General features: G+C 43.5%; 6 protein-coding genes across 6 annotated transcripts; 2 read left to right on the forward strand and 4 right to left on the reverse strand.

The window, feature by feature from the left end:
- Positions 1–1,386: 1,386 nt before the first annotated feature.
- On the forward strand, positions 1,387–3,426 carry O0I10_006249 (uncharacterized protein; the record flags this gene model as incomplete). The annotated part of the gene is made up of 2 exons (XM_058486279.1): positions 1,387–2,089; positions 2,150–3,426. 2 exons carry the CDS (start codon positions 1,387–1,389, stop codon positions 3,424–3,426), a joined length of 1,980 nt encoding a protein of 659 aa, XP_058342891.1.
- A 1,305-nt stretch (positions 3,427–4,731) lies between these two features.
- On the reverse strand, positions 4,732–5,307 carry O0I10_006250 (uncharacterized protein; the record flags this gene model as incomplete). Its single annotated transcript, XM_058486280.1, has 1 exon — positions 4,732–5,307. The coding sequence occupies one exon, from the start codon at positions 5,305–5,307 to the stop codon at positions 4,732–4,734; it is 576 nt and encodes a 191-aa protein (XP_058342892.1).
- Positions 5,308–9,754: 4,447 nt separating this feature from the next.
- Positions 9,755–10,108, reverse strand: O0I10_006251 (uncharacterized protein; the record flags this gene model as incomplete). Its single annotated transcript, XM_058486281.1, has 1 exon — positions 9,755–10,108. One exon carries the CDS (start codon positions 10,106–10,108, stop codon positions 9,755–9,757), a length of 354 nt encoding a protein of 117 aa, XP_058342893.1.
- A 3,336-nt stretch (positions 10,109–13,444) lies between these two features.
- Positions 13,445–15,536, forward strand: O0I10_006252 (uncharacterized protein; the record flags this gene model as incomplete). The annotated part of the gene is made up of 2 exons (XM_058486282.1): positions 13,445–14,192; positions 14,257–15,536. The coding sequence occupies 2 exons, from the start codon at positions 13,445–13,447 to the stop codon at positions 15,534–15,536; spliced, it is 2,028 nt and encodes a 675-aa protein (XP_058342894.1).
- Positions 15,537–17,784: 2,248 nt separating this feature from the next.
- O0I10_006253 (uncharacterized protein) lies at positions 17,785–18,228 on the reverse strand (the record flags this gene model as incomplete). Its single annotated transcript, XM_058486283.1, has 1 exon — positions 17,785–18,228. The coding sequence occupies one exon, from the start codon at positions 18,226–18,228 to the stop codon at positions 17,785–17,787; it is 444 nt and encodes a 147-aa protein (XP_058342895.1).
- Positions 18,229–20,153: 1,925 nt separating this feature from the next.
- O0I10_006254 (uncharacterized protein) lies at positions 20,154–21,304 on the reverse strand (the record flags this gene model as incomplete). Its single annotated transcript, XM_058486284.1, has 2 exons — positions 20,154–20,344; positions 21,193–21,304. 2 exons carry the CDS (start codon positions 21,302–21,304, stop codon positions 20,154–20,156), a joined length of 303 nt encoding a protein of 100 aa, XP_058342896.1.
- Positions 21,305–22,693: the final 1,389 nt, after the last annotated feature.

Consider the following 22,693-nt stretch of genomic DNA (forward strand, 5'->3'; position numbering starts at 1 on the left):
TCATGCCTTCGTCCCTATTTAATTCCTGACATGTTTACCCACTTGCAACACGTTGCCACCATGATGTAGTATGTAGGTGGATGCTTGGTGGTGTCTGCAGGGAGGATGACAAGGATGGTTACACAGCGCTTGTTCAGCATTCGGGAAGTATAAAACGACTCCCTTGCGTGTGGTACGGATGGTGCTGGCGCCTCACAAAAGCACTCCATGATCCACAGTACAGCTTACGTAAAAGTGAATACAAACCAAAAGGTCGAGCGAGCGTATGCTTACAGTAGCAATGGGAAGCATAAGCATTACGTCAGCGTTTATCATCAACCATAAGCCTATCCCACTCTCTCTTACAGTCAGCGGTGAATGTGATCCGTTCTCTTTAAGCTTGTCCCTTATTTTGTATTGGTGGATGCTGATTTAAATAGATAGGCTTCGCCATGTCATCCATATTCCAGTAGCTCTGATATTTCCTTTGCAATGCTGACCGCTTTTATTTTGCTAGACACAAGGCTACACTAACACAGCTAGCTATGCAGCAACATCCAGCATCCAAAACGGCTCTTACCATATCCATTGTGTCTTCATCCAACCTGTAATGGTACATACCGCACACAATACTCCTTGAACAAGCATACCCACAAGATCCATCATTCAAACTTACCTCATAACCACAAGGCACACCACATTTCCATACATTGCTTGAGCGTTGTGTGCATAAATCCGGATCATTCAAGGATACAATGAAAGGCGAAAGGTGACGACGACAAATTGACACTGGATGATGGCAAAAGCTTGCGTAAAAATAGGTATCCTGCAGCGAGCAATCCCTATTGTCGATCCAGTTTCTGACACATCAATCGCCAACCAAGAGTAGCAGCGTACAGGGAGCTGGTGTTTTACGAGTAGATGATGATGATGATGATGAGTAACTCGTAACCAATAAAACCATGCCAAGACGTACCTTTGGATGATGATCCGAGTGCTTTGTTGACGGTACGTTTGCAAACTAATTGGGTATCTTTGTATTAGCCACGCTGGGTAAGATCAGCACCACGACCTTCAGTAAGATGAGTCGACAGCGATTGTTTTTAGTGGAGGTGTCATTGCCAAGGTAACAAGTTGTTTCGCGTGGTGATGACAAAGCTACAAAGAGGCGTTGTCGTAGGGATGACGCGTAACCAAGGAGACGAATGCCATTGTGATAGTAGATGACGAGTGTCGAATGCTGGCAACGAGTAAAAATAAAGTGTAGCATAAAGAAAGGGGCTGAGTATGGAGCGCTGTGAGGCCCATAACTTTTATGCTGGGACCTGGGCTTGGAAGGTTTTTATTGGTTGCCATGGCTCAGCCCACCCACCCACACTCTCCATCTTTTATTGCTCTTCCCCTGCAATGCCATACTCCCCCATACTCACACCCTTCTCTGAAAAATATGCACAGCTGGTTTACGATGCGACCACCCAATTCCATGCATCCCTTGACCCCATCTTGTCAGCTCTGAATCTGCGTGCCATTGGGTTCACAAAGTGTGCCAACTTTGACGCTGCTCTTCGCGATGTCAAACTTATGCAACAACTCTCGTCGTCTTCAGCACTTGGGTACATACGCGAAGCCAGCATTTACAGTGAACTTGGACAGCAGCTTGACGTCATTAATATTTGCAACGAAGGACTCAGCATGATCGATACCAAGGATACGCATTATGATACATTGCAGCAAATGAAGGCTGAAGCTGAGCAGCATATGAAAAAGCGGATTGATTTCGTGAAGGAGCTGCCTGTCGACATTGTGATTACAAAGCTCATTCCCCTCTTGTTGCCCTTGTTGAGTCGTTTTCCTTTGGATCCATTACATCTATCCCCTTATTTGTATGTATCCAATGTATGGCGTGATCGCATTACTCAATGTTTCGATGGATTATGGTTCGACCTTGATGAAATGAAAGAAGATCCGGGTGTGGAAGTGCGTTCAGAAATCGCCCAATTCGCTCAGCATACAAGGTCATTATCGGTTTACCCCAATGATCAAGGAAGATGGCTTGGTGATTTATTACGCGAGAATAACTATTGCGCATTGCAAAAGTTATCCGTTGTGGGTACGTTATTGCTGCGTCTAATTCTTTGTGCACCCTTTATTTACATATCCTTGCTTTTAGGTTCTTGCGAGGAGGGTAGCATTGATGACTTTATCACTACCTTCAAATCAGTCAGCAACACCTTGACGCATTTTGATATTAGAAACGTATACCCACCCATGCCGTTCTCCATACCTAATGCCGTATTGGTTTTTCCCAATCTTGTTTCGCTCCGGGTAAAATTCAATGGTCATGCGGATCTCAGTGCACTTCCAATGACAACATGGCCAAAGTTGACGACATTCAGCATTGACAGGGCAACAAAGGAGATCACACGTGATGATGTCATTAGCATTTGTAAACGTTTTCCATCCCTCACAACGCTTGAACTTCATCCTTGCGAAGACATTGAAGCGCTGGTTTCAGTCCCTCACTATTACCCATGGGTGAAACGCCTCACGTTAATCGCCGATAATTTAGGTATTGAATGTCGATTTACCAATGAAGGGTATGATGGATGTGACGGGATCACCGAATTTTTTGTCACGGCGCATTGTGAGGAACCTGGCATATTGACGACTATCGATTCTTTTCTAAAGCAGCAACACACGACACTCGAGAATATACGATGGGATTTATACCATGACAACGACGTCAAACACACACATGATATCCAATACCCACGGCTAAAGAAACTCTCCCTCGTAGAGTCTGGATGGTGGATACCAGGCAATGCACCACGACTGGAGGAATTGACAATCTCTTGGATAATGGTCAACGAATACCCTCAAGTTCTTGATATCATACAACCCAATGTGATGAAACTCGTGTTGCAGCTTGATGTTCAGGAACCACTAGAAGATCGCTCAATCCTCGTCAGCTATCTTGATCGCATGAATCAGCAATCCCAATTACGTGAACTTGATATCCATTGCATGAATGTGGACGACATCGCACCAGTGTTGGATGCTATCCCTCGTCTTGATCACCTACAGCGCTTGATGCTCTTTTTTGGTACGCACTTTAATTGGGACCCCTATGATATGGAATGTTTCTTTGATGCGCTTGCCAAAGGATGTCCTCGCTTAGCATGCCTTGAGATACGCTTTTCGAATGGGCCATTGATTGGTGCCATCAAGGCTTTGAAGCAACTTGAAAGTTTGAAGCAGTTTGCGTTTGGAATCCAACACATCAGCGACGACGACGATGAGTTCTGGGAAGCGATCGAAGAGTTGTCACAGCTTGAATGTATACGGATTTACTCAGCAAGCCAAGCCGACATGGATAGGATTCGTTACCTCAAGATCAAAAGGCCAGGCTTGGAGGTGATAGTAGATGCAATGCTCACACGCTCTTGATTCCTTGGAATTATATACACTCTCAGTATTCCCATAAGCGATAGAATAAACCTCTTTGATATCCTGAACAATTATCGCCTTCTATGCCAATGCAATCACCCCTTTGGGCCATGATAGATTTGAATGATGGAAGGTTTATTGTTTAGCTTTGGTACAGCAAAATGGCTTTATTGCCAGCATACCCTCAATGTATAACTGTCCTTGACATCAATACGGATAAAAGCAGTAGACGCAATTTGAATAGGCTTTATATGATGTTTACAAAATCATTCGACTATCGGTATTGGGTCATGCTATCGCTGGATCGATTCTTAGCGAATGTGGGCAACACAAAAGCGTCCATTATCATCATGTTGAATTCACCCCCCAAGCACCTAAAAATTGAGTTTGAAGGTATAACCTTGGAATCGCTTGGGGTCTGTGCTATCTAAGTGGTACAAGGTATGGAAATGCCGATCATATCAGTATTCAAGATGCCTGGAGATTACGTTTTCATTATTGAAATGATCGCCAAAGAATGCCCTGCCCTTACCGAATGCAGCCCTTGTAACATGCCTCATGTAACTGGTGTCCTGTTGAAGGTTCAAAGTATAAACGCAAGTCTTGTTCGGTTCAGAGGGACAACCAAACAATGTCAACTTGTGTTTTTCAGGCTTTTATTTTGAACTTCGCCATCATTGGGACCCATCAGATCAAAGTAGTTGTACTTTAAATGGATATGGTGACTAAAGTGCATGGCGAATGTGACGCTGCCTACGTACATAATGAGAACCAGGCATTGTTCATGGTGGTAGCTCAGCACCAAGAAACGTCTATGGCTTGGAACCTACACAAACAGCATACCATTAGACTCGTCTCATCGATGCTGACGCCTTGAATACCTTGATCATCATATAGCCATCGAAGAAAATCGTACTCGATATGGACCTATCCACAACAACAATAGCGCTCCTAGCCCAATGCGGTTCTTGTTCATGGTCAGCTGATAACGTTGGTGTCATTTTGCCATCCTTGGTAGTGTGTGCTCATCTTGTGTAATAGTCTCACGTGGCGGCTTCAAGATCTTGCCGTCGTCATTTTGAATCACCTCTTGCTCACACTTCAAACTTGGATCCATGTCATCTCTTTTTCCTTGCAATAAATCCGGTGATGATGGTTTTGGTTGTGCAATGATGGGTGGTTTCTCACTTGTATCGATTGGCGCTACTTCCCCCTGACTTGCTGATTTTGCTTCATTGCCCTGAACAAAATGCAGAACATGCACATGATTTACAAGATCTGCTTTGTTTTGGGCGACCACACCTGTCAATGGCCGCCCCTCCAAAAACCCAAGCTTTCGGCACCAGTGTCACCATTTTGCCTTATGGCTTTGGAAACAAGATCTCGTTGGATGGCATGTTCAGCATGACAATATTGATCTGTATACAATGTTGGCTCTTCACTGATCCTCTCAAGGACCTCTTGTTGCATGGATACCAAACTTTCCATTTGTGTCATAATCTTGTTCATTCTTGCCTCCCATGCTTGTTGCTCTCTACGGTGGGTGTTGTGCACGATTTGCACTTGTGGTTGTTCACTTGGATTGGCTTGGAATCCCATATTAGTCATTGGTTGGACTACGGCTGGCATTGATGAAGGATTGGCACGGCATTTGTCTGCCAAACGCACTGTTACTCGCAATTCCTCAATATTTTTGGGCTTTTTCAAGTTCAAAAAGAACTCATTATGGGGGTGTAGCCCAATACAGATCGCACTGATATCTGGACTCGTGTCCTCTTGCTGATTCAATTGAAGGCGCCTCCACAATTGGGACTTTGCGTGGATGTAAGATTCACCAGGTTCTCCTTCAGCTTGCATCCTTGCATAAAAATCCTCCTCCATCTTGTTGGGCCTGTCCTCGTTGAGGAATTGATACAGGAACTTTTATACAAAGCGTGGTTGCTGCCCGTTGTCATATTCAAGTTCTTTCTTATCCAGCTTCCTGAACCAGTCCAATGCTTCGCCTTTCAAGTGGAGATCCATCAGCTGGTACTTGAGTTGGATAGACAATTCCTTGCTATTGCATGTTTGTGAAACTCTTCTAGAAACGCCACCGGATCTTCATGCACTCCTTCTCCCGAAAACTAGCAAATGGGAAGAGGATGAGGTGTGGTATACCCAGGGATCATGTATTGTTGGGGTTGTTTCACTGGACAATGATATGGATTGTACATTGGAGGGAAATGGGAAACACCTTGTGACCAAGGACGGCAAGGAGGCTCGTTTGCTGGTACACTGGGCTGAGGTGGAAATTGAGGCGGATACTCTTGATATTGATAGATACTTGTAGGATGATTCGACTGTCTTTGCTGGTACACGGCTATTCCACCATGAAATGAATAAACCGGACGAGGATCAGCAGCAAGGCTTATATCTGTATACCCCGCCATGTGAGTCGAGGTGTCCAAATAAGAAGCCATGTATGTAATAATACGTAACGAATGGTCTACTGCTGCAAATAGAGATACAAGGGATGTCTCAAAAGACAAAAGCTCAAAAAGAAATACAATCGAGAAATAGGACAAATGGGAGAGAGAAGGCACAAATGTGGTAGAGAACTAGGATATGGCTAAAGGGATGCAACATAAAAGCATAAGCACACTATCTATTGAAAAAGCACACACACACACTCACAGGCAAGGCTCACACAACGGCTGCTCAAAAGTATCAGGAAGCTCACTAAGGATTCTTTATTCACTACATGGGATATTTATATGATTGTTGATAAGGTTTGTATGGGAGAGGGGAGGTGGTACTTGTACTTTGTGTCATATTGGTTGTGTCAGGTGGGTTCTTAGGAGCGGGTCTCTTCATGCCGCGCTGTGTAGTCACGTGTCCTTCATCGTCCTTCATCACACCACGAGATGCGAATGATTGGCTTAAGCAGTATTTGTCTTAGCTAGAAGAATTGGGGTTCATCGAAAGCTGCAATGGTCCTTGGGCTGCAGATACCCTCCTTATTCCATCCGATGCTGAAAAAAATTGCAAGATCAAGATGCAAGGTTAGGCCCTTGAGGAAGGAGCCAAGGTTAAGCACTCGTCATGGGAAGGTTGATCCTGTTGGGGTTGTCAATATCAAATCCGATTGAAGCAATGAATCGAAAGGGGAAAAGGATTTGGATCTACCAAACGAGGCATGGTACAATTTACCACCTGGAAAAGAACCATCACAACAAGGTCGTGACGCCAATGGTCAAGATGTTGATTTTTTTTAAATGTGCTGCCCCACCTTCTCGAGCTGGTCTAATCTTTACCATTGGTTACCACGCTTTCACCGTTTATCCCTTACATGGGCTACAAGATCTCGCAAGGCGATAGCACGTGTTCTCAAAGCTCTTGAACCAGGCACCATGACTCTACATCCGACACTGCAATTATACATCAACACCGGCACCACACTTAGCTCCAATCACCTACTACCTCATTTGAGTTCTTAGTGTTTACCTTCCACGACATGCTCCACCTCTTCACGTTCCACTCCCATTGCAGTTACCAAAGCTGGACCGAGCCACTTGCGAGTCTTTTGGCGCCTCACAACATCCCCTTCCAACAATGTCACGCCTATTATGCCTTCCCAATAGAAACGATTTTGGAGACTACGTATACCACATGGATCTCGTACCATTTGGTGGGGTATTCTTCATCATCACATCTCGACCACACAACATATGAATCGTCTCATGCCGGTAAAACACCCTACCCTGCTTTGTCAGCTATGCTTTGGCGAAGTCGAAACCATTCGACATATGGTTTTGGATTGTCCCTTTAAACGAGTATTATGGATCGATGCCTTAGTACTCATTCAAGCTCCCTCAAACGTTACAGCAGAGATGGCATGGCACGCTATCCTCTTACAACCACAACATCCAACCAGCTTTTGTTTTGTTTACCAAGACCGGTTAGGCCTTATCCTCCAAACCATTTGGGCTATGCATTGGCAATGTCTTCTGCAAGAGATTCCTTGGAATCACTCCTCGGCGTATGAATACCTTGATTCACTCATTGCGAGACACCCCACTCTTGTCCCCCCGCTTCAGTTGGATACAGTAGAATTTATTATGGGGTAAGATATCCCCTAAATAAAAGCCATTAGAATACAAAAAAAAAAACTTACTCAAGCTGGAGCCAAGGATACCTATGGATTGGTATTCAACTGCAAACCTGTGAAAGCTGCCACGATTGATAGTGGATATCCAATACCCAGCATGCATGACCTCTTCACAGGATTGGGTGATAAAAAGTATTCTACAATCATGGATGCTTTGAAAGGGTTTTGGCAGCTGCCGCTACACGAGGAATCAAGGGACCTGGCGGGCTTTGTGGTAAACTGCGGAGGATACTCACAATGGCGTTGGCCCAGGCGCATGGCAAAGTGTGATGGACATGGTTTTTAAAGATGCTATCAACGTGTATCTCATGGTTTCCATTGACGACGTGGTGGTGCGCAGTAAGACTTTTGCTGAGAAGAACACGTTTATCTAATCCTCCAAACAAACTTTACTTGAAAATCAACAAGCTTCGGACTGCTTCCTATGAATTGCTGCACTGTGTTTGAGTGGTGTAACATGAATCCAAAAAAGGCTATTTCGGTCCCATGGCAACCGGTGTTGCCATACTAAATGCTGTAAATGGTAAAGCAAGCCAAAACATCACAAACCATATATTATTCGAATCCTCTCGATGCGCGGAACACATTTTTCTAATAGCCCAATGGCATTTTAATTGAAAATCAACACGCTATGGCCTGTAGTAGTGATTCGAAAGAGCTCGGCCCGAGCTGTGCAACCTCAATCCAAAAAGGAAATTGTACTACATGACCATGGCAATGTTCAACTTGACAAAAGTAAACAAAACCATCACAGACAATACATCGTTGGAATCGTCTCGATGCGAGGAACAGGTTTTTCTAGTAGCAAAAAGCAGGTTGAATTGAAACGTTTTGAGTAAATGGGATACGAAGATTATCGACAAAAGAAGGAAAGCACGTGAGGTTTCAGGTGACACGAATGCTTACACGTCTACGATGCTGTGGGGAACGCGCTTGGCTATAAAATAGAAGACCTTTTTCCCCAACTCCAAAGTTTCTTTCTTTCACTGAAGGATCTACTTCTCCGACGGCCTTCAAAGGTAAGTTTCTTTTGACAGGTAGGTGAATGGGTAGTCAACAAGAGGGGATGTGAAGAAAAAAGAAGAGGGGAGAAAGAGGATCATGTATGGGTGATGGGGATGGGCATGAGATGTATGTGTGTATGTGTATGTGTGTGAGGATAATAAAACGTATAACAAACAAGGTCTGTGAGATTGCTGTTTACTCTGAAAGTGTGTGTCTGGGAAAAGAGACGTCTTTCTATCGATCTACCTGCTACCTCTGAGTACTATAACTAGGTGGATGCTAAAGAGTAAAGCTTTTCTACCAATAACAAGGTATATCGTAAATGAGTAACGGGCTGAGTTGTATATGATGCTCCACGCTTGTGTATCATCTCTTGTATGCTTATGTGCTTGTGTTTTGTGTATACAATGATAACGATGATGACGATGAATACACGATGTGTACCTTAACCGATCCATATGCACGACAAGAAACCGATCACCATGAATCTCGAGTAGTGTGTCCCACTTCTCCAATGGCTTGTTCAACTTCTCAAGTCGCTTGTTCCACTTCTCAAATAGCTTGTTCCACTTTTCAAATGACATGTGCCACTTATCAAATGGCGTATCCCACTTCACAACCAGCTTGTTCCCCTACTTCAATGGCGTATTCCACTTGCAAAGTTGCTTGTTCCACATCTCAAATGGCGTGTTCCACTTCTTAAGTAGCTTGGTCCACTTTCGCAATTGACTTGTTCTACTTTCGCAAATGACTTGTTCCACTTCTCAAATGTCGTGTACCACTTCACAGTAGCTTGTTCCACATCTCAAATAGGTTGCTCCACTTCTCAAATGGCTTGCTCCACGTCTAAAGTAGCTTGTTCCACTTCTTCAATGGCGTACTCAACCTCTAAAGTTGCTTGTTCCACTTCTCGAACGGCGTATTCCACATATCAAATAGGCTGTTCCACTTTTTTAAATGGCTTGTTCCACTTCTCCAATGGCGTATTCCGTTTCTCAAATAGCTTGTTCCACTTCGCCAATGGCATATCCCATTTCTCAAATAGCTTGTTCCACTTCTCACGTAGCTTGTTCCACTTCTCACGTAGCCTGTTCCACTTCTCAAATGGCTTGTTCCACTTCTGAAATGGCTTGTTCCACTTCTCCAATGGCTTGTTCTACTTCTCAAATGGCGTATTCACATCTCAAATGGCTTGTTCCACTTCTCAAATAGCTTGTTCCACTTCTCCAATGCGTATTCCACATCCCGAACGGTGTTTCCCACATCTCCAACGGCGTATTCCAGTTCTATAAATGGCGTGTTCCACTTTTCAAGCAGCTTGTTCCACTTCTCCAATGGCGTATTCCACATCCCATATAGCTTGTTCCACTTCTCACGTAGCCTGTTCCACTTCTCAAATGGCTTGTTCCATTTCCCAGATAGCGTGTTCCACTTCTCCAATGGCGTATTCCACTTCTCAAATGGTGTATTCCAGATCTCCACTGACGTATTCTGCCATGGCAAATGATATAACCAAGAAAAAGACTTCATGATCCTGTTATTTTATTTCTCCATTGTAAGTGGGTTTGCATGCAACCCATCCCGTAATGAACACTCTTACCTTGTGGTATTTTTCAATAGCATCCTCCCATCAAATAAGATCCACATCGCAATGCTATGCGTAATGTCCTGTTGCTGTTCTATTCTAAGGCTCATTAATTAACATGTCGCAGTTTCTCGATCGAACGCAATACATACCACTGTACAATCATGCTGCCTTGTTTTCCCATGCATGCCCTGTATCCTTACGGGTATGGTGCACACCTTCATATCTCCCAAACGTGAAAGACTCCTGATACGGACACTGCGAATGTATATTACACGCCAACCCCTGGTCAATGTGTAAGTGCTTTGTATCATGATGATCCCTTCAAGACCCCTACCATTCGATCGCTACTGAACTTGTCTCCTTCTTGAATCATAGCCATCGTCCTTAAGATAACCCGGGTTGATGGCGAGAGAGAGATCGAGAGAGGTCTGGGAGCGTCATGGTAGGATTCAAATGACAGCACAATACATCAGCAGTGAGTGACGGTGAAATCTTGAAAATGTTGAAGACGAATACGACTCATACAATGAGTATTCGCAATTCCTAATCAAGACCATGGTCAATAAAAGAATAGCTAAGGTGTTGTCCACTTTACCATTGATGTCCAGCTCCTGTAACCAGCTTAAGCCATTCAGCCATATTCTTCCAATATCATCATCAACATCTTTGTAGATTGGTGAAGCAGGATGAGCAGTCCAATTCCTTCAATAATGGGTAACTTGATCATAGTCGTCCATATAGCGTAAACCATCGCTACGATCGCCCAACAAAAAGACACATACACGTGCACGTATATGGGGTATTGGTATGAAATGGCAAATCATCATTCATAACCATGGGAACAAGGGTACCCATAACGAGGTTGCAACGAAGTTGTCTGATAGAGTCAATGTATGTGCTGCAGGGGTGTTTGCCATCCAGCTTGGCTTGTTGCAGCGTGGCGTTATCGTATCCTTGACAACAACAACAATGAGAGGCTGCTTACAAATATGGATAACATTGTACTGGTTACCTTATCCATAGGCAACGCTAGCTCCACAAGCCTATCCAAGTGTTGTGCATGGCGAGTGTTGTGACATGTGCTTGGCATTGTGGAAGGGCAAACTAATGTTGGTGCATGGAGGTCCACCGATGCCGAATTGGTTCGCAGCTGACAAGGAGGAATGCGTGGAATGTTGGCATTGGGGTGTTGAATCGTAAAGGTTTTTAAGATACGTGGAAGAAGCTGCTGCTGGGAGGGTTGGTGAAGTGGATGGAAATAACGAGGGAGACAAAGGTACGCAGCCTAATTTAAGGGCGTCTTAACAATTTGCGAAAACCCGCCAGAATGCATCAACATCATTGCCATCCAATCAATAAAGACGATCGGATGGCTTGCTTCATATAATGGATCCATCCAGCATGATTAGAAATGAAGATAAATAGAGGGAGATACACCACAGGATGTTGCTGTTTCAACTTGGGTCTACGAGATGATATTCGTGCTACAACAGCCTTTTACAATATCAGTGCGACGCGTTGCATCCTTGTGTCACCATTCTTTTACTGCATGAATAGGCAACAAACGAGGATTGATGATACGGTCAACCTTCAGACTCAAAGTAATCATAGAACCAAACACCCATTTCTTTTTATCCAGGATAGGGCTGAGGTGTGTACGATTTTATCGTCTGAGATCACACATCTACTGAGGTTACACAGCATCCAAAGATATGATGATTCAACCTTTGCCTTCTTCAACCTATCCACCACACCAAGGGACATTCATCTACTCACATCTTATTGACAAGGCTTCACTATGTTCAAAGAAAAAGAAAACAATGTAATTGTACGAGCCAGCCGCCACGTGTATTGGATCACTTAAGTGATCATCTAATTTACCAGCTCTCATCACCGTCGTACCAATGTATCTAAGTAGGGATGTTGAAGATGCATGAAATGAAAGATGTCTTATACGTGATTGTGCACACGTATCCTGGAACTAAAGCATAGATTTTTGGATGAATCGAGAAAAGAACGCTAATGCCAAATAGATGGGGAACAAGTGCATCCATCAAAGCTAAGGTCCAAAAATAAGTATAGCAAGAATGAGTTGATAATAGAAAGGTACACGATCACAACATGTATACGCAAGGTCATGTAAAGCTACAAGAAAAGACAACGATCCAATGAGAAAGACACGAAAGCTAAGGCTAAACAAGTCCCGAGGATAAAGATAGAAGATAATCCGAATGCAGGTTTATTCAAGAACGATGATAGCTTGTTTATGGTGAATGAGAGCAACGCCAAGAATAAAGATAATGATGAAATACGTGACTAAGCATCGACGATAGTACGGATGATGATCCTTACAATGTCCCTCACGAACTAATACCAGTAATCGCGTTATCCTTCACAATAGTACGATGACCATCTTTATTTTCATGAATCATAAAGCTATCCTAGCCCATCCAGCTACCAATCACAAGGGGAGGCCTCTATTATAGCTCGCAGAGCTCTTACCATATCCATTATGATTCCTTCAGCATACGTGAGCTTCCAGCCTATACATACTAAAATCCTGAACCTCTGTCAGTAACCATACCCGATTGATCCATCATCCATACTTACGCCATTATCCCAAAGGATTACCGACCATCCATGTATCGCTTACGTAAACCTGGTGCATAATGGTACCATTCGACAATGTGATAACCGAATACGAGGTGTAGATGAGTTGATACTGGAACATCATAAAACGCATGCGCCGTACAGCGTGCAATCCTTATCGTTGAGGTCGTTGGAAAAACATTCAAAAATGTAGCAGCATACGTTGAAGGTGAGTGCTTTGAAGGATACATGCTGGAGATGATGATTAGTACCTCGTAACAAATAAAACCATACAAAGATGTACCTTTGGATGATGAACCGATTGGTTTGTTGACGGCACGTTTGCAAGCTATTGACGTGTTGGGTGTCTTTGTACTATCCAAGCTGTGCAAGATTGCCACCAAGATGTTCAGCAAGATGAGTCGACAGCGATTGTTTTTTAGTGGAGGGGTCATTGTCAAGGTAACAAGTTGTTTCGCGTGGTGATGACAAAGCTACAAAGAGGCGTTGTCGTAGGGATGACGCGTAACCAAGGAGACGAATTCCATTGTGACAGTAGATGACGAGTTTCGAATGCTGGCAACGAGTAAAAATAAAGCGTAGCATAAAGAGAGGGGCTGAGTGGGGAGCACTCGGGGCCCATAACTTTTATGCTGGGACCTGGGCTTGGAAGGTTTTTATTGGTTGCCATGGCTCAGCCCACACTCTCCATCTTTTACTGCTCTTCCCTTACAATGCCATACTCCCCCATACTCACACCATCCTCTGAAAAATATGCACAGCTTGTTTACGATGCAACCACACAACTCCATGCATCCCTCGACCCCATCTTGTCAGCTCTGAATCTACGTGCAATTGGGTTCACAAAGTGTGCCAAGTTTGATGCTGCTCTTCGCGATGTCAAACTTATGCAGCAACTCTCGTCTTCTTCACCTCTCGCATACATACGCGAAGCCAGCATTTACAGTGAACTTGGTCAACAGCTTGACGTTATTGATATTTGCGACGAAGGACTCAGTATGGTCGATACCAATGATACGCATTATGATACATTGCAGCAAATGAAGGCTGATGCTGAGCAACATCTGGAAAAACGGATTGATTTCGTGAAGGAGCTACCTGTCGACATTGTTATTACAAAGCTCATTCCCCTCTTGATTCCCTTGTTGAGTTCGTTTCCTTTGGATCCATTATATCCATCCCCTTATTTGCATGTATCCAATGTATGGCGCGATCGCATCATTCAATGTTTCGATGGATTGTGGTTCAAGCTTGATGATATTAAAGAAGAACCAGGACAGGAAACGCTTTCAGAAATCACCCAATTCGCTCAGCATACAAGGTCATTAACGGTTTACCACAATGATCAAGGAACATGGCTTGGTGATTTATTACGAGAGAATGACTATTGCTCATTGCGAAAGTTATCCGTTGTGGGTAAGTTATTGTTGCATCTCATCCTTTGGGCTCCCCTTTACTTACATGTGCTTTCCTTATATAGAACGTATCGAGGAGGGTAGCATTGAGGACTTTGTCTCTTCCCTCAAATCAGTTAGCAACACCTTGACGCATTTTGATATCGGTGCCATATACCCGCCCATGCGACTCTCTATACCTAAGGTCATATTGACTTTTCCGAATCTCGTTTCGCTCCGGATAAAGTTCAAAGGTCATGCGGATCTCAGTGCACTTCCAATCGCAACATGGCCAAAGTTGACGACATTCACCATTTACAGGGCAGATAAGGAGATTACTCGTGATGATATCATTGGCATTTGTAAACGGTTTCCATCCCTCACGACGCTTGAACTTCACCCTTGCGAAGACATTGAGGCGGTTCATTTAGTCTCGCACTATTACCCCTGGATGAAATACCTTCGACTTGCCGCTCATCATATGGGTATCAATTGTGAATTTACGAATCAAGGATATGACAACAACAAGCAGCATGGGATCACCGAATTTTTTGTCACGGAGTATTGTGAGGAACCTGGCACATTGACGACCATCGATTCTTTTCTAAATCAGCACCACACGACACTCGAGAATATGAGATGGGAAATATACCATGGCAGCGACGTCGAACATACGCATGATATCCAATACCCACGCCTAAAGAAGCTCTCCCTCGTCCAATCTGGATGGTGGGTACCAGGCAATGCACCACGTCTTGAGGAATTGACAATATCGTGGATCATGATCAACAAATGCCCTCAAGTCCTTCATATCATACAACCCAATGTGAAGAAACTCGTGTTGGATCTTGATCGTGAAAAAGGACTTGAAGACCCCTCAATACTCGTGAACTATCTCTCTCGCATGAATCAGCAATCAGCATTTTGTGAACTTGATATCCGCTGCATAGATGTGGACAACATCGAATCGGTGTTGGATGCTATCCCTAGCCTTGATCACCTACAGCGCTTGATGCTCTATTTTACTACGTACTTTGATTGGGACCAATATGATATGGAATGGTTCTTTGATGGGCTTGCTGAAGGATGTCCTCGCTTAGCATGCCTTGAGATACAGTACTCCAATGCGCCATCGATTGATTCCATCAAGGCTTTGAAGCAACTTGAAGGTTTCAAGCAGTTTAATTTTTCAGTCGAAAACGCCAGCGACGATGACGATTTCTGGAAAGCGATCGAAGAGTTATCACAGCTGGAATGTATTCGGATTTACCCTGGAAATGAAGTCAACATAGATATGATTCGATACCTCAAGACCCAAAGGCCTGACTTGGAGGTTATAGTAGATGCACGTTTCACACGCTTTTGATCCCTTAGATTACGTACACTCTTATTTAAGGCCCTCCAGGATTTTCATTCCCATGAACGATAGAATAAACCTCTTTGATATCCCTCACAATATTCGTTGCACCGTGATACATTTAAGGATTGAAGCTTTATTATTGCAATTTTGTATAGCCAAATGTCTTGAGTGCCTATGTACCCTCATCTTTAACTTCCCATGACGTCAATCGGTATAAAAGCAGTGTACACAATTTGAATGGGCTGTACATGATGCTTACAAAACCATTTGTCTATGAGTATCATCATTATTGAGTCATTCTATTACTGAATCGGTTCAAATGGAACGTGGGCAACACAAAAGCTTTACATTATCATCGTCATGAATCCATTCTTCAAGCACCTGAATATTGAATTTGATGAGATCACCTGCAAAGCGCCTTGAGCGTGTGCTAAAAAAGAGTTACAAAACTTGGACATGGTGGTAATACCAACATTCGAGATGCCAGGATTACGTTTCGATTATCGGAATGATTGCAAAAGGATGCCCTTCTCGTACCTACCTCGACTTGAATTGAGACCCTTATGATGTGCCTGAAGGAGCCGTTGCTCTATTGAAGGATCGTCCAGTCCAAGTAGTTGTACTTAAAATGGTTATGGTGGATAACGCTCATGGCATCTCTGTCGCTGGTTAGGTAATGCGACCCAGACACTATTCCACGTTAAGCAAATGGAGGAGACATTAATGGTGAACCAATGACATCGCGTGGTGTCCCAGCAACACAAACGTCAGATGCTTCGAACCTATACAAACAGCATATCCGTGGACTTGTCTCCTTAAAAACACGTTTTTTAATGCCCCAAACGAACTTTACTTAAGAATGTGTAAGGGCAATGTTTTGTGTAGGGACTAGAAAGTTGGGTTTTGGAAGTGGCCTTGAAATGAGCACCGCATGTAAGGTAAAGGTTTGTGTAAGGTAATGGATGGGGAAAAAGGGTAAAGTGGGGATATACAATGATACGGGTAGAGAAGGCAAATACAATGGTAGGGTAGAGAAGGGAAGTACAATGATATGGGTAAAGTGAGAGGGAGTGCAATGACAGGTGAAAGGGAGTGGAGGGTTTACAAGTGGAACAACATGGTTATAGGGAGATTGAGTAGTGAGCACCAGATACTTCGTATAAAAGTATAAAATGAAGATGAGGGTAATTGGGATGCCGGGACAGGCTGAAGCAAGAATAATAGAGGCTTGCGATAGCAAAGATTGAAAGAGTAAAGATGATGATGACGAGACAGGCTAAGATTTGAGAAGATGGGATCACCAAAGTAATCGGTAATAGGGCCAAAACAGGCTAAAGTAAGATGCAAGTTGATTTGGATAACAAAAGATGTAATGAAGATTCAACGATAGATGTGCTTCTAACAGCTCTTTTGGCTTGTGAGGACTTTAGACAGAGATTCAGTTGAAAGCAAAAGTGAGCAATTGGATGAAGATTTATTCACTTCATCGTGGGAATTTATATATCTTTTGACATGAAATTCTTAGAATGTTCGCATGGAAACAACGCGTGCCTGATCCTTCATGTGATTGCCGCAGTAATGCACAATGGATGATGGTGTAGCTGTTGCATGAAAAAGTAAAAAGGAAATGAAGATGAAACGATGCACATCATTGGTGCATGGGTAAAAATGGATGCAAAGATGGGGGATACAACAATGTGGGGGAGTTGCTAATCTAACAATGATACAAAGTGGAGAGATACAATTGGTTTAAGGGTGTTTCTATTCTACGGGTGTATTGAGAAAAGCGTAAGAAGATGATGTGATGGAAAGGTGTCAAAGATGACAGCTGCATGTGATTGTGCATGAATGATCACTTGGGGATGGATGAAGTATGGAAAAGACGCCGAGACTTCCATTGTTCCGAAAATAGATTGACAGATTGCTGCGGTAATGTGGTTTCCATGACAACATGGTTGCTATGGTATAGTGGTTGCTGCGGTAAGTTTGTATCCAAAAATAGCATTGAATGATGGATCAAAGTATGCAGGATTGTTTCAAAGCCTTATTGACTCGCGCGCTATCAATATACTAATAGCAATTTTATCACTGGTACTTTTGGTACCTTATAAATGAACAATTTGTAGTGTTTTATTGTCTATCGCGTCATGTGGACGCATTTAGAGAAAAAAAACTAATAGCTTGGAGCTAATCTCCGAAAGGATTAAGGTACGACAAACATGATGTCAAATCTTGCAAATTGGTAAATACACTTTTACGTCACCATATTCTCAGCGTGTGCTGCACTAGAAGGTGATGGTGGTGAAGAAATCTCGATGCTAGTAACATTGTGGTCGGGAGGGTCGGCTATAAGGACGGGGTCAGGAGGCGCAGATGTGGTCAGTGGATTAGATTCGGTCTTTTTAGTCTTTGAAAGCTTGGGGCTGAAATTAAAGTGGAGTTGCTGGGGAGGTGATAGCGTGCGTTGTCGTATTGATATACCAGATTTAGACATTCGAAAAGTAGGCGATTCCTTGTCGAGAAAATCTGAGATAGCAGGGTTGTTATTAGGCAGGAGTGCTGAACCACAGTGTATAGGGCAGTCTTTACGAAGGTGGCCTCGTTCTTGACAATGACGGCGTCGTGGTTTAGGCTTGTTTGGGTATTGAATTCTTGTGTGATCTTGATGATGATGACAATAGCGACAATACAGTGGCATTTTGGATCAGGTGGCATGCATACGGGAAGGGAAGGATCCATCTTGACGTGAGATTGTAATACAATGAGTCCGCTCGTTGGGGATGAAAGGGAGTGCTTTCTTTGAATTGGCATCTGCGTTGGGGTTAACATTGATATAAGCAAAACCTTTGCCGGTGAAAAAATTTTGTTCGAGGTAAATGCCTAGTTGGACGATGTGTCCAAAAGGCCGAAGGGCTGTTATGAGAGAGGAGGAGAGGCCGTTACAAGTGTACAGAGAGATGTGATGGAGATTCAGTTTGACAACATCCCATTCGTCAGGAATTGGAAAGAACCATAAACTTTGGTGCCATCGTTAAGAGAATGGGATTTCAAGGTGTTTTTGGCAAGCCTCTTGGCTGTTGAATGCAACTTCGGCAATAACGTCTTTCCGGGAGCGATGTACAATGACACCATGGGCAGCTTTGCTGACAAGGGACTTGCCTATAGCAAGTCGAAACTGGGCATCTGAAAGCTGAAAGGGTGAAAGGTGATATAGCATAGCATTTAGATTATCAGCACGGCGCCACACTTGACGAGGGTTGTTGTTTGAGGTGGTCGTTGGCAGGATCAAGGTGTCACGTTCGTTGAGAGCAGACGCATGTGTTATGGTTTTGTCAGGGGGTTGATTTCTCAGCTGGGCTAACCTGAAGTTTATCGAGAAGACCCATGGTAAGAATGAACAAGTTTGGGGCTGCTTCCTATCAATTGCTGCACTGTGGTTCAATGGCGTAACATGAATCCCAAAAAGGAAATTTCGATCCCATGGCAACCATATTGCCATACTCAATGCGAAAATGGTAAAGTAAGCGAAAACACCACAAACCATATACCATTCGAATGGTCTCGATGCGCAGAACACATTTTTCTAATATCCCAATGGCATTTTATTTGAAAATCAACACGATATGGCCTGTAACAGTGATTCCAAAGAGCTCGGCCCGAGCTGTGTAACCTTAATCCAAAAAGGAAATTGTACTATGTGACCATGGCAATATCCAAAATGTCCAAAGTAAACTAAATCGTGATAAACAATATACCATTCGAATGGTCTCTATGAGAGGAGCACGTTTCTCTAATTGCAAAAAGCAGGCTGGATTGAGTGTTTTTGAGTAAATGGTTTAAGAATGTTATAGAAAAAGAAGGAAAGTGCGTGAGGTTTGGGGTGACACAAACGCTTACGCGTCTAAGGTGCACTTTGGTATAAAAAAGTAGCCCTTTTCCCCCCAGCTCCGAAGTATCTTTCTTTCACTCTATAGAATTCCCGGACAAGACCGCAAGTATGGCTCGCTAGGTCCTATAAACAAGCGTCACGAAACACGGTATCCAGGTTAGCTGGGGGAGGGGATTCGGGGTACTCACGAAACCAGCAAGACACCCACGAATCGAAAGGGGTACGAAACTGCAAGGTCACGAAACACGGAAACACTTTACACTAGTACCCCAATCAACTCGACCCAGCCAAACCTGAGGAAGAGTCCGCAATGACAAAAAACTAGGGTGTGGATTGCCAATCACCTCCACGTGGTCACACCTGGAAACCATCTCCATGGAGATGGGCTAAGTATTGGCACAAGTAGTCATTTCTTTTTCATAATAAATGTCTCCTTATATATAAAACAAAGGATTCTTTTATATGCCTATAGGCTTCTCTTATATATCGAGCGCCTTCATTAATAAAAAGGTGTTCATTCAAAGTCTCCTTAACACGTTGCACTGGCAATACGTGTAGTAGGTGGGTGAATAGGCTCTACCTTTAGTGTCTGCTGGTAAGCGGTGTGATGGTGGTAGGGGGTACATACATGTGTGTGTTTAAGGCAAGGAGAAATTTACATCTTGCTTTCATTCCTTTTACGAACGTGTACCCACAATTTACAAAAGTTGGAGGTTACTCAAAATCTCATAATGCTACATGAGGTCTTTCATAGAACCTGCATGCTGAGCATGGACAAAAGTATCTTGTATGAAAGTATTAAGCTCGAACTCGTCAATAGCAATTTCCGCATTTGTTGTTGTCAGCCAAAACGTTTCTGGAGGTCGACCTGATTTCATTTTGGCGGGTGGTGACATGGCCAAATTTGAGATTGACGAGTTCGATCCTGAAACTGGCACACAAGGTTTCGTGAGCCGGGCTGAGCACGGTGGTTGCAAAAAGAGCCCATGCTTCATTCGCAGCTTGCGAGTGATGGATGGCTCTCTTTACGCTGTAGACATGATGCTATATGAGAAAGTCGTCTTTTTCTATTGTCATCCATATAACCACTTATAGTGCAATAGATGCACGAGGCCGTGTTTGGGTAAGAAAGCAAAGAAAACAGCATTAAAAGAGCAATGGATGATATGTATACGCCATGTCACAGTCATTCATACAGTGCTAGCCATTAGCCAATTCCACCCAATCAAGACCATCATCGATTTGATAACGTATGAGAAATGCACCTGCTCCAAAGATTCACTTTGATGGTTTCGTTAGATTGATCCGAGCCGATTTGAGGAAATTACAGCAAGTAAGGCGTATATCGCTTCCAACATGGAACATACACGGGTGTATGGATTAGACAAAAGCTGGTCTAAGCGTAGCTCATCCAAATCGGCTCGAATCAATGTAATTAAACCATGGAACGGAACCTTGGAGCAGGCGCATTCAGCACACGTTGTCAAATCCACAATGGGCTCAATTGGGTGGAATTGGCTTATAGCTCGCAGTGTATGAATGGCCGTGATACAGTGTACACATATCATCCATTGCTCTTTTAATCCTTTTTTCTTCGCTTTCGTATACAAACACCGTCCTTAGCACCTATCTCACTATAAATGTACATATCAGTCACAATGGAAAAAGACCCACCTTTATAATAGCAAAACATACACGCACCTGTAACTCGAAATCTCACAATCAAGCATTGGCTCTTTTTGGAACCAGCATGCTCAGCATGGTCGAAAGTACCTTGTGAGAAAGTTTCAGGATCGAACTCGTCAATAGCAATTTTCGCATTTGGCGATCCCAGCCAAAACGTTTCAAGAGGTCGACCCGATTTCATTTTGGCGGGTGGTGACATGGCCAAATTTGACATTCACGAGTTCAATCCTCAAACTGGCAAACAAGGGTGCTTGAGCTGGGATGAACGCGTTGGTCCCAAAAAGAGCTCATGCTTCATTGTGACATTTTGAGTTATGGCTCTCTTTATGTTGTAGACATGATACCCTATGAAAAGTGGTCTTTGTTCTTTCCCGATCGTCTCATTGATATTGTAATAGAGCGGAAGCGGCAGCGTGAGCTGCTTGTATTAGAAAGGCAAGCGCAATCGATCACTATTGATAACGATCACGAGCCTATAGAACTTGCAATTGAAGTACCAACAATAACAACCCCAACTTGAAACAAGATTGAACACACACACAACACCATTACTACCAGGTTTGCCTTTTATTTATACAGCTTTCCATATCAATAATACTATTATCCTCCTGCATGCTATCTAACGTGTTTCATCCTCGGTCTAGGAATCTTGCTTTTATATGTTGTACCTTATATAGATGGTTGCCCCATCATTCATTCGGGCACCTCTTGAAAGGCAACAATAGTAAAGCATGTTGCCATGGAGAGGTTGGTTGCGTGGGCTGCGATAGCGGTGTGTATGTTGCATGCATGTATCACTGGCAGTGGCTGATTTCCATGTGTTTGTGCCAAAAGGGTGATTTGTCTACTCAGCTTCTCCTTGCTGCTTCTTACCCAGACCTCACAAGAGCACAATCGTGGTTCGACATGGAGCCCCTCATTAGTCATCTACATGTGCAAATGGGTGTCAACGAAGGTATGTAACGTGTTAATACAGTGTAAAAACCGGCTTGCCTTTGTTCGTTGTGTATACTGATAGGCGTGTGTTTTTACAGCTTTCCTGTTCCAGGAATGTCGACAATTTCAGAATTGAGAGAGGAATGTGGAAAGAGATTCTGTTCACGAAGGGCAAATGTTGCACTGGTGATGAGGTAAGCAAGATGACGTGAAATGTGTGCGGCAAAGGGGTTCATTGGTGTGCTCAATAGGCGTGTTTCTTGTACTCAATAGCAGCAACTTTTATCCCTCGATTGGATCACGTGATGCAAAAGCAACAACCGAGCATGGGAAGATCTTTCAACTTTTTCGAGATGGTATGTACAAAGAGCAGTGATACTGCATGCAAGGGAGTGGATCATGGGAAGATGATTAATGGATTAAAGCAGGGTCCTCACGAATTGTCGCCATCATTGAACTTGCTCATTCCTGGTGATGTGGATGCATTGGATGGGATGGTACCAAGCATGGTATGTGCACTGTAACAATGCAAGGCGTAATGCTGATACGTTTGCTCTTCTTGGAAGGTGCCTCAACACCATGCAGCAACGCAACGGGTAACATTTCTCGTATCGGACCATGGTGATAGCCGGTGTGTTTGGATATACTTTTT

The sequence above is a fragment of the Lichtheimia ornata genome (assembly GCF_029851405.1).
Source record: "Lichtheimia ornata isolate CBS 291.66 chromosome Unknown scaffold00027, whole genome shotgun sequence".
In the NCBI taxonomy this organism is placed as follows: Eukaryota; Fungi; Mucoromycota; class Mucoromycetes; order Mucorales; family Lichtheimiaceae; genus Lichtheimia; species Lichtheimia ornata.